The following is a 12,920-nucleotide window of genomic DNA, read 5'->3' on the forward strand; positions in this document are numbered from 1 at the left end:
CCATTATTCTGTATGGAGGACTATGTGGGGCAATTATTCCGTATGGAAGACTATGTGGAGCCCATTTTTCTGTATGGAGGAGTATGTGGGGCCCATTATTCTGTATACAGGACTATGTAAGGCCCAATATTCTGTATGGAGGACTATGTGGGGCCCAATATTCTGTATGGAGAACTATGTGGGACCCATTATTCTGTATGGAAGACTATGTGGGGCCCATTATTTTGTATGGGGAACTATGTGGGACGATTATTCTGTAAAGAGGACTATGTGGCGTCCATAATTCTGTATGGGGGACTATGTGGGGCCATTATTCTGTATGGGGGACTATGTGGGGCCCATTATTCTGTATGGAGGACTATGTGGGGCCATTATTCCGTATAGAGGACTATGTGGGGCCCATTATACTGTATGGAGGACTATGTGGGACCCATTATTCTGTATGGAGGATTATGTGGGGCCCATTATTCTGTATGGAGGACTATGTGAGGCCATTATACTGTATGGAGGACTATGTGGGGACATTATTCCGTATGGAGCATTATGTGGGGCCCATTATTCTGTATGGAGGACTATGTGGGGCCATTATTCTGTATGGAGGACTATGTAGGGCCCATTATTCTGTATGGAGGACTATGTGGGACCCATTATTCTGTATAGAGGACTATGTGGGGCCATTATTCCATATGGAGGATTATGTGGGGCCCATTATTCTGTATGGAGGACTATGTGGGGCCATTATTCTGTATGGAGGACTATGTGGGGCCCATTATACTGTATGAAGGACTATGTGGGGCCCATTATTCTGTATGGAGGACTATGTGGGGACCATTATTCTGTATGGAGGACTATGTGGGGCTATTATTCTGTATGGAGGACTATGTGGGGCCCATTATTCTGTATGGAGGGCTTTGTGGGGCCATTATTCTGTATGGAGGACTATGTGGGGACCATTATTCTGTATGGAGGATTATGTGGGGCTATTATTCTGTATGGAGGACTACGTGGGGCCCATTATTCTGTAAAGAATGATAAGGAAAAACTTCCTCTATTGTAGACATGTTTTTAATAAACATCAAGGTTGGCCCGCGACTTTGTACAAGTTTTTAATTTTGACCCTCTGTGTATTTGAGTTTGACATCCCTGTTCTAAGGCATGTAAATGAAAGGGGTATTCCAGTTTCTGAAAATCCCTGTTCCCCAGCGGCAGTCTGTTTAAAAAAAAATCTTGTTATTTACTCATCCTCCCTGGGTCCAACTGTGTGTCTCCGCTGCGGCACGTTGACAGCGCTGCCGCCAATAACTGAGCTCAGTGACTCTGTCTGAGTTGAAAGCACAAGATAAACCCAAAGAGCATTGCCGAGGTGTGAGCAGGTCATACACGAGGCAACTGTTGGTCGAGTATTTGTTCCCCGTTTCTCCCATACAAATGAGGGTTTGTGTGTTTTCAATGGGCAAGGGAGAGAAAGGCACTGCCAGGCACCAGGGGTCTTATCTCCAGGATCAAGGGACTTCCAACTACCTGATCTTTTTCTCCCCTGACAGAGAATGAAGAGGCCCCATACACATTAGATTGTTGGCCAGTATTTGGCAGTGGCCACTAAACTATATACAGGGCTCGAGTGCTGCACTCGATATATTGCTTATATCCAGCCACTTCCGGAGCATATATCAGCTGATCAGTGTGGGTATCAAGTGTCAGACCCCCACCAATTTCATATTGATGACTTACGGATAGGTCTTCAATATGTGAGTCTTGGACAACCCCTTTATAAGTCTCTCTACAAATACAGAAATATAAATGGGGACAATCTCTGGTGGCAACTGGGCACAGTTGCACAAATAAAGAAGAATGTAAGACTAAATTCCTTTCCTGTTAATCAATAATCCTTTTGTGTTCCCAAATTTGAAACATTAGTCTAGGTAAACAGAGGGTTACTACATAATGGTTTCACCACTTCTTGCTACAGAATACAGCTTGTACAATTGTCATTCAGTTAAACAGAATTCTGACGACTTGCCCCTATATTGTATGTGAAAAACCTTATATAACATATAGGATACTTTTTATTCACTTAGGCCCTTCTTAGTGATGCTCACAATTATATGCCTATTGTACAACTGATATTCACAAATAAAATAACCTATGGTTAAAATTCGCGCTAATGGTAGTAAAAGAAGGATTCGGGAGAAGGAATGACTAAAAAGTATTTTTATTTATACAGGTATTTAAAAACAAAGAAGGGGCTAAAATAGATGATATAAGAGATTGATAAAAATTAATAAATAAATAAATATGGTTCTGAGTTAAAGGATAAGACGGCTTTTCATGGAGTCTTGAGGTGGTCGATGCTTGAGTAGCAAAAAGGGTGGACCTGGTAAAAGAGAAACCGTGTTACGGTATGGTAATATGGTGTGGTATCGCTGTACTTAAAGTATCGGTTCTTGATGGGTTTGGTATTTGTGTTTGTGTGGGTTACCTGTTATGATTGGTCTGTGTATCCTTGTGGTAACCCTGAGGCTCTTTAGACGGTGGACTCTAGTGTCAGTGGGAGGCTTCACATATTCTAGATACCTGGGGTGCAAGAGAAGTACATTAGAACTTGAGAGTAAATGGCTAGACGTTATTAGTGGAAGTTGTATTTTACCTGCTGTTATTGTGACGATCGGTGGGCAACAAGGACAGAGGCGTGCGGTATTTGTATTTCTTGGACCGTGATCCGCAGGGAGCCACCTATAGTGGTGGACTAGTCCGGGATGGATATGGTCCTAGGATCGTAGTAGATGTTGGTTTGGTATTGTAGGCACTTGGTTCTCAGGAGGTACGACAAAATTAGGACTTACCCTAAGGTAGATGAGTTCTATTTGAAGTTTAATAGTCGTTGTTGTCCTTATAAGGGATGCAGCAGGTGGGTCTGGTTTGTCCGTGTCCTTGTGAGAAAGGTGCAGCAAGGTGCTTCTGGTGGTACTGACGATGTGGCGTCTATGTTGTACCCCTTATCCTGTTTGGGAAATTAATGGAGGGTTAGTGTTGAAGGTATAGTGGGATTGGTCTGCAATTATTATGTTATATACCTTATTACATGTATTGCAGACATAGGAGGACAGGTGCGTCGAGTATTCCGGTGGTACGGAGGGTGCAGCAGGAGGCTCTGGATGAATTATGCAGCAAAGGTTCTATGGTAGGAGGCTCTGATCCTGGATACCAATTGGGTGCAGTAGGAGGTTCTGACTGGGGGATCAGACGGTCATGCAGTAGTCAGAAGGTGCTGTCACGATGTAGCAGAAGGCTGTGGTAGCAGGATAAATACGGGGCAGACCGTGTGGTCTGTGGGTCTGCCTAGGATACAATACTGAAAGTTAGGGTATCTGCTCCTGTCAGTTATGTGTGATAGCAGGCGGTGGGGGCCGAGGCCCGAGGTTACTTACAGTCTGCAGTCCCGCGATTGGCACCTCTCTCTCTCTCCCGCTCTGCCTACCCGGAAGCAAGCGAGCTGCGGCGGTCACCGGCCGGGACTCCGCTCTCGCCCCGGGCTCTATCACTTGCTGCCAATCGCGGGACTGCAGACTGTAAGTAACCTCGGGCCTCGGCCCCCACCGCCTGCTATCACACATAACTGACAGGAGCAGATACCCTAACTTTCAGTATTGTATCCTAGGCAGACCCACAGACCACACGGTCTGCCCCGTATTTATCCTGCTACCACAGCCTTCTGCTACATCGTGACAGCACCTTCTGACTACTGCATGACCGTCTGATCCCCCAGTCAGAACCTCCTACTGCACCCAATTGGTATCCAGGATCAGAGCCTCCTACCATAGAACCTTTGCTGCATAATTCATCCAGAGCCTCCTGCTGCACCCTCCGTACCACCGGAATACTCGACGCACCTGTCCTCCTATGTCTGCAATACATGTAATAAGGTATATAACATAATAATTGCAGACCAATCCCACTATACCTTCAACACTAACCCTCCATTAATTTCCCAAACAGGATAAGGGGTACAACATAGACGCCACATCGTCAGTACCACCAGAAGCACCTTGCTGCACCTTTCTCACAAGGACAGGGACAAACCAGACCCACCTGCTGCATCCCTTATAAGGACAACAACGACTATTAAACTTCAAATAGAACTCATCTACCTTAGGGTAAGTCCTAATTTTGTCGTACCTCCTGAGAACCAAGTGCCTACAATACCAAACCAACATCTACTACGATCCTAGGACCATATCCATCCCGGACTAGTCCACCACTATAGGTGGCTCCCTGCGGATCACGGTCCAAGAAATACAAATACCGCACGCCTCTGTCCTTGTTGCCCACCGATCGTCACAATAACAGCAGGTAAAATACAACTTCCACTAATAACGTCTAGCCATTTACTCTCAAGTTCTAATGTACTTCTCTTGCACCCCAGGTATCTAGAATATGTGAAGCCTCCCACTGACACTAGAGTCCACCGTCTAAAGAGCCTCAGGGTTACCACAAGGATACACAGACCAATCATAACAGGTAACCCACACAAACACAAATACCAAACCCATCAAGAACCGATACTTTAAGTACAGCGATACCACACCATATTACCATACCGTAACACGGTTTCTCTTTTACCAGGTCCACCCTTTTTGCTACTCAAGCATCGACCACCTCAAGACTCCATGAAAAGCCGTCTTATCCTTTAACTCAGAACCATATTTATTTATTTATTTATTTTTATCAATCTCTTATATCATCTATTTTAGCCCCTTCTTTGTTTTTAAATACCTGTATAAATAAAAATACTTTTTAGTCATTCCTTCTCCCGAATCCTTCTTTTACTACCATTAGCGCGAATTTTAACCATAGGTTATTTTATTTAGTACATCTACTATGGACACTTAGTGGTTCCTGTCCTGAAAATTCGCTGCCTTTGACAGTAAGTAGCCAAATAGCGCCTCCAATACTAACACTGATATTCACAAATATCCAAAACGTTACAGACCAAAGTGGAAAACTAAACACTTTAAGGCCTGATTGACACATCTGTGTTTAAACACATAGGTGAAAAAACGGTACCGGTGTCATCAGTGCTTTGGATCAGTGTCATCAGTGTGTCTGTTTTTACCATCAGTGTTTTTCATGTATGGATAAATAAATAAATTACAAAGCTTCTCCTATACTTTGCAATGTTAACTATGGACAGCACATGAATGGCACATCAATACCATCCATGTGCGCTACGTATTTTTCACGGACCCATAGACTTGTATTGACCCTTTTCATCTGTGATACCGTTAAAAAAATGGACATGTCTCGGTGAGTTTTGAACGGACACACAATCTGTGAAAAAACACATTCATGTGAATAGCATCATAGATTATAATATATACTGTATGTTGTATCCATGAAAAAAATGGATAGAACAAATACGTGCAACACGGATGTCTGAATGAGGCCTAAGGAAAACAAGCACTATATGGCACTATATGGCGTCTATATGTTTGGAACACGTTCTAGCCATCAACACCATGGGGTTGGTCTGAAGATATATGTCTCCCAAAATAGATTTTACTGGGCATTCGTCGGGAAGGTGTGGGGGCAGGACTAGCGCTAGGCTTAAACGGGTTGTCTGGGCAGAGAATATTGATGACCTATCCACAGGATAAAGGTGCATTTACATTTACCGATTTTGAGGCGTTTGTGGATGGTAAATATTTGCCGATCAGGAGGCGTTTTATACCCTGTTTACACAGGCTGTCCACGCTTCGGATGCACACTGAATGATCAGTAATAGGTTGTTTAGTGCGCATAAGCTGCAATTGTTTTTGGTAGCACAGGAATGTTTACATAGACAAAGCGCTGTCGAGAACGCTGATCTTTTGGGTAAACTAAAAGATCTTTTCACCCGGCGAACGAGTGTGTTGCTCTTTTATCTGATGATTGGCAAGCTGTTTAGATTGCATGACTATCGTAAAAAATGTTCGATCACGATAATCATGCAGTGTACGTGCACCTTAAAGGGAACCTGTCACCATTAACCTGCAGATATGGGGTTAAACTGCAGGTTAATAGCGTTCTGAATCTGCCCGGCACCTGCACTTTGCCGACCTCTGCGGGGAGAAAATTAACTTTATTCCCCTTTGGGATTTCACTCACAGGGACGGCACCGGCGCGGGTTCTGTCACCACTCTGAGAATAGAGAGCAGCAGCTTGGCACTGATTGACAGCAGCTCAGTATTGGGACCGGCTGTCGGTCAATCGGAGTGAGCCCGCTAACTTAACTGTGTTTACAACTTTGGAGGCGCATCCTAATCATAGTGGGTGTAGTGGGCATAGTGGGTACCTCAGCGGATGACCATGCTGCTACTAAATAAAAGCATTCCTTCTTCTGTATATGTTTTGGGCCACGTTTTAAGGTGTCTTTCTTTTTTAGCTTTTTTTCCTCAACAACTTTGCTTATAAAGATGTTTTTCAAAAATTCATGAAATGCGACTGTTACCAAATGTTGCATTTTTTTGTTGCCTCTCACTCCAGTCCCAGAGTTTTCAATTTGGCACATTTTTGTGTTTCTTTTTAAAGATTTGCAACTTTTGTTGCTAAAAGGCTGCAAAGAAAACGATTATTAAGGACACAAATAAAGAGTATTTCTTATTTTTCTAAAAAATTTTGGACCATCTGCGGGCTTGTGAAGAATTTGGTGCAAAAAACGTCAGCAAATACCACATCACAAAAAAAAACAAAGGAGACTTTAATAAGTCAATTGAGCCCATAGTGTTTGATTCATTATTTCATTTGTTCTTGTTTTTCTGTCTAGTTTCTAGTATTTTTCACTTGTTTTTAATTTTTTTGTGTGTCTAATTCTTTTTTTCTTTAATTTGCACCTATTGGGCCCTATGTACGCCAGTTAATTTGCTATACATTTTTTGACATTTTTTGTTTTTTTATTGCAGTGCTGGAGTGGTGTTACTAATCTAAGTTCCCTGCCCCAGTCTTATACTTACCAGCTGCCGTCTTCAGATGTTCTTTGCCCCGCTCCGGTCGGTCTCCAGCAGTCTGTGACCTGCCGGATCGTTGCAGTGTTTGCTGGACGAGGTCACTTTTCAATGTAAATCTATGAGAGCCTCGTTTTGGCCTCGTTCCGGCTCTCATAGATGTACACTGAGAGCTTGTGACCGTTACCTCAGATTTCAGGTCAGTCAGAAGTTGCGGTCACAAGATGGCGGCACGAGACCGGAGCGTCACCGGGAACAACTGAAGACGGCACGTTGTGAGTATAACATTAGGTGCAGGGACCTTACCTCATTTGCACCACTCCAGCACGAAAATCAAAAAATAACGCTGAAGTGGTGCTTTAAACATGAGTTCTGATTTTGTGCAAAATTCATGAATCACGTACACCACATTAAAGAATTTGGTGCAAAAAAAAGGCAACGAATATCACAAGCCGAAATACAGTTACTTAATAATAAAAACCCCACAAATGACTGGGGCCATAGAGCTGATATGTAGGGCTGCGATGCTGATGCTGGTCCCCGTTATGGGGCCGGAGCTGCACGTTGCCCGGGCAGTGTGACGTCACCGTGCGCACAGTGCGGAGCCGGTACCTGCTCTGGAGCAACACCCAGCGTGCACCTGGTGACGTCACGCAGGTAGTGCGAGCAGCAGTTTAGAGCCATTGACTGCTCCCAGCCAATCAGAAGAGCGGTGGGCGTGGCCTGAGCGACTTTCTCCGGGATGAGGAATGTGGAGGAGACAAGTGCTGTCACATTCTGCGCTGTGTCCCGGCCGCCGCCGCCGCCGCTGCGCTCTGTACCAGGCTGACTACAGGACACTACACTGCTGTACACGCGGATCTTCTGCTCCACGCGTGTCATGTCCACAGCTCACTTTTAACCCTCACAGCGCCGCTGTCTGTATCAGGGATGGAGCATCTGGCGAGGAGATGGACTCTCTTATTTCTCCTGTATCTTGTCATGGAATTTGTCACCGGGCAGAACGGTAAGCGACATTACAGCGACATTATAGCGACATTCCCCCAGCAGTCACCAGCGGTCACTAGGAGTTGTGGCAAGTGGAAAACTCCTCTCCTTGTGTGTGAGTGGTGAGCAGGGACCTTCCCGTGACCCGCGTGTTGTGCTGAGGAGCCGGGCGCTGCCAGGCTGAGGTCATGCAGTGGGCACCGGATGGGCACACCTGGGATCGCGCTGTGGGCAGTGGAACCTGTTCTCTCCTCTGAGGCTTTCGTGCGATTGTTTTCGCAATTTGCTCCTTCTGACCCAGCAGCATTGTGTGAGGCAGTTTCGGAAGGTGTGTCTTAAAGGTGCAGGCTGCGATCTGTGCTAGGTACATGGTGGGTGACAGGTGACCCGCCCGTGTATGGGGCATCAGAAGATCGCGTGCAGTAGACGAGTATATATATATACTGCAGCTGTCACTTCTTCTGATGAAACTGACATATATAGATCTATGCACATTTGCTAAAAAGAAAATTAAACTCCAAAGCAGGTTATAATATATTGTTGTTTGGTAAATGCTGTTTTGTTCTGATTTGTTGGACCAAGGGGCTGTAAGCAGAACCACTATCCCATTGTTAGGTTTGTGCTGAGGACAGGCAATTATTACATTACCTTTTCTCTAAATTTTGCATGTGGCTGAATTCTGGACAGTTGAATGCGTGCTGGGATCTGTAGTACCCACCTACAATACAAACTATTCAGTATTTGTAGGGAAATGATTACATGATGTGGCAAAGTGACAATCTCTTCTGTCTAAAAAATCCAAAATTGAAGCAGCACTGTGAGATGGCAGCACTCCAAATATATGTGAGAATGCTACTTAGATCTATCATCTATCTATCGTCTATCTATCATCTATCTAGCTGTCATCTATCTATCTATCTATCTGTCATCTATCTATCTGTCACATTATCTATTATATATCTATTTATCATACTATCACATTATCTATCTAATATCTATCTAATCTATCATCTATCTAGCTGTCATCTATCTAGCTGTCATCTATCTATCTATCATCTATCTATCTGTCATCTATTTATCTATCTATCAATCATTTATCTATCATCTATCTGTCATCTATCTATTTATCTGTCAATCTATCTATCTGTCATCTATCTATCTATCACATTATCTATTATATATCTATTTATCACACTATCTATCACATTATCTATCTAATATCTATCTGTCTAATTATCTATCTATATATCTATCTGTCTATCTATCTATCTATCCCATATCTATCTATCTATCTATCTATCTATCTATCCCATATCTATCTATCTATCTATCTATCTATCTATCTATCTATCTATCTATCTATCTATCACAGGTGCTGCACATTTTCCAGATGTAACAGACACATCAGATCTGACATACAGTACTTGTGCATTTTGGGATCTAAAACAGTTCAGATACATTTTTGTATAGATATGGATCGGTGCAAATGTCATTTTCAGAATTTTCCTGCAGAAACAGTTGAACCTGTTGAATAATTGGAATAAGTCAGTGTATTATTCAACATATTCTGTGCTATTTGTGAGACCTAGTATCGTGAGAATTGTAAATATATCTGGAGAATTTGACGACGCACATTTTATGAATTAAATGTATATATTTTTTAATTATTATTCATTTTTTATGGTTCTATTCTATCACGGTCAGCAATATGTTTGGGGCCTCCAGTTGTAGACTGAAATATTTGTTAGAAAAGCTCTTTGATGCCTTGAAGAGTAGAGCAGATATTCCAGAAAACCCAGTACTACAACACATTCATTTCCTTCATTCCTTATTGCTTAGAGAGAGGCGGACAATTATAACATATTGATAAACCGCTTCCTGCCAGGCTCTGACTACGCAAGTCCAGGCCTTTTACGATGTGGCCTTGAACAATGGCGTACAACAAGTACATCATTTAGTTAAGTCATATGCAGCATTTCAGTGAGGGCTGATTTGTTTAACCACAGGGTCACTTGTTCTAGCCAAGTGCTGGTGGTGGTCCGTATCGGGGGAAGGGGGTGACGCTAGCCATGCACCTTTTGTTGGTTGTTTTGACTTAATACACATGCATGATCAGTTTGGCGAAGCATGCACGTGTTTTTCATGGTAATTCACATTGGCAGCAGCTTATCTCTAATGGCAACAAAAGATTGGGCATGTTGAAATCGAATATGCTTAATCCATAGATGATGATAAGGGAGAGTCAGGATACCCAGAAAACCCATAGAATAATTGTCTGCTCCTGTCAAAATCAGCAGATTTGGATGACCTTCCTTATAAGTGTTTGGCCACCTTAAGATTAAAAGTTTACTACCATTGATGTTGGGCATCTTTGCCAAGAGCTGAAAGTAGGGAGGCACTTCTATCAGGATCATGTCCGTGCGTATGCTGAACGGTATCGCTTGTGTATCTGAACATATAAGGTGTCAGCAAAGTGCCTGGTCTGAGATTTCCTGAAACATCATCTGTTTACCTGTGTATTTCTTATGCAAAGCATTTATGATGCAAATGACTTCTGGTTTTATGGCAGTCAGCTTTCCCAAAGTGATCTTTTATTCAGGGGGTTCTGAAACCTAGAACACCAACGGACCCCAGAATGAGGGGGCAAAAGTAAAGTGTAGTTCCTTGCACAGTGGTTGGAACATGACCAGTGCACTGCAGGGAGAATTTGTGAAGGAGGTGCACCGCTTAAAGGGATTGTTCACATTTGGAGATATTTTTTTTTTACTTAAATGCCTGTTTTTGGGGCTACAAATTATTTTTGCAATTGGGTATAATTCTGCACCGTTTTGCTTTTCTAGAGCTTTTTTTGTCTTGCATATTTAAGTTTGATGTGGTCTGTGGTCATAAAAATCTGAGATGAGCTCATAAAAAGATAGATAAAAAGGCTACAAACACTCTCTCAGGCCATTACAGCTGGCTGACTGATGGGTTCTCAGTTAACTCATTATGCAGCCAACAATAGACAATGCAACATAGAGACTATAGAAGGCAAATGTTGCAAAAAAAATTATTGAAATCCAATTGCAAAAATAATCTTTAGACCCGATTACATGCACGAGAGTAAAAAATAATAAATTGTGCCCAATTGTGGACAACCCCTTTAACTAAAGATGCGGTCCCTTCATTCTCAGTGGATGTCCAGATGCCTAGTGATATGCCATCACTTCTTCTGGCGGGGAAATCTTTTTTTACATTATAGTATAGTTCTAAGCTTTGCCATTACTGGTTGACAGAGTGGTCTGACTGCTGGGACCGCCATCAATCACCGGCATAAGGCGGCTGTAGTGCTGATAGAAAATAATGGGGCAATTTACTAATCCTGGCAAATACTTAGTCCAAAAATGCCCCAATTTATCATGCTCAGTTGGAATCATATATAGTGCATTTTCAGACACCTTTGTATCACTTCACACCATCTTTCGGTTAGCTTTCTTTGTCCCATCTTTTTTGCTTAAAATTTTTTGCACAATTTGACCCACGTTTCCCTTTTTGTCTTCTAAGACACCACCTTGGCAAAGGAGCCACATAAAGCGTCTAAATATACACTGCTCAAAAAGATAAAGGGAACACTTAAACAACAGAATATAACTCCAAGTAAATCAAACTTCTGTGAAATCAAACTGTCCACTTAGGAAGCAACACTGATTGACAATCAATTTCACATGCTGTTGTGCAAATGGAATAAACAATAGATGGAAATTATTAGCAATTATCAAGACACAATAAAGGAGTGGTTCTGCAGGTGGGGACCACAGACCACATCTCAGTACCAATGCTTTCTGGCTGATATTTTGGTCACTTTTGAATGTTAGTTGTGCTTTTACACTCGTGGTAGCATGAGACGGACTCTACAACCCACAGAAGTTGCTCAGGTAGTGCAGCTCATCCAGGATGGCACATCAATGCAAGATGTGGCAAGAAGGTTTGCTGTGTCTGTCAGCGTAGTGTCCAGAGGCTGGAGGCGCTACCAGGAGACGGGCCAGTACACCAGGAGACGTGGAGGGGGCCGTAGGAGGGCAACAACCCAGCAGCAGAACCGCTACCTCCGCCTTTGTGCAAGGAGGAACAGGAAGAGCACTGGCAGAACCCTGCAAAATGACCTCCAGCAGGCCACAAATGTGCATGTGTCTGCACAAACGGTTAGAAACCGACTCCATGAGGGTGGTATGTCTCGCTCCATCCACCAACGTCACGTTGCACCACAGACTATCCAGGAGTTGGCGGATGCTTTAGTCCAGGTCTGGGAGGAGATCCCACAGGAGACCATCCGCAACCTCATCAGGAGCATGCCCAGGCATTGCAGGGAGGTCATACAGGCACGTGGAGGCCACACACAATACTGAGCCTCATTTTGACTTGTTTTAAGGACATTACATCAAAGTTGGATCAGCCTGTAGTGTGTTTTTCCACAATAATTTTCGGGGTGACTCCAAATCCAGGCCTCCATTGGTTAATAAATTTGATTTACATTGGTGATTTTTGTGTGATTTTGTTGTCAGCACATTCAAGTTTGTACAGAACAAAGTATTCAATGAGAATATTTCATTCATTCAGATCTAGGATGTGTTATTTGAGTGTTCCCTTTATTTTTTTGAGCAGTGTGTAACCAACATGTCGTAAACTAGGTTCTAGAATTGGGATTAAAATGCATTAAAATATGATACATTTACCGCCAAAGTCTAGGCTCATTGACAGTAGTCAGTGGCCCTTGATGATGTTCTCACCGGTCTTGATGAGGGGGTGTGCTGGAGTCAGACGCTCCTGATTCATGAAGGGGTGCACGCCTCCATGCGCTACGCCAGAAATCTCACTCCAGTCAGGTCCTTGATTGGGTTTTCCAGGTAGAAAATTGCACATCTCGTCGTGAATTAGACGGGGTGTGGCGTTACGCCCCTGTCACGTCTTCGTCCC

The 12,920-nt window shown here is 43.2% G+C and overlaps 1 protein-coding gene across 1 annotated transcript in view; it reads left to right on the forward strand.

Moving 5' to 3' along the window:
- Positions 1-7,693: 7,693 nt before the first annotated feature.
- Positions 7,694-12,920, forward strand: part of ERBB3 (erb-b2 receptor tyrosine kinase 3) — a 99,969-nt gene continuing 94,742 nt past the window's right edge. Inside the window, exon 1 of the mRNA XM_073663727.1 lies at positions 7,694-7,986. Within this exon, the coding sequence (XP_073519828.1) occupies positions 7,911-7,986 (76 nt within the window). The 5' untranslated portion in view covers positions 7,694-7,910. The remainder of the gene's footprint in view (positions 7,987-12,920) is intronic.

Source organism: Phyllobates terribilis, unplaced genomic scaffold (assembly GCF_046119375.1).
Source record: "Phyllobates terribilis strain yellow unplaced genomic scaffold, ASM4611937v1 Scaffold_2__4_contigs__length_985480577, whole genome shotgun sequence".
NCBI lineage: Eukaryota > Metazoa > Chordata > Amphibia > Anura > Dendrobatidae > Phyllobates > Phyllobates terribilis.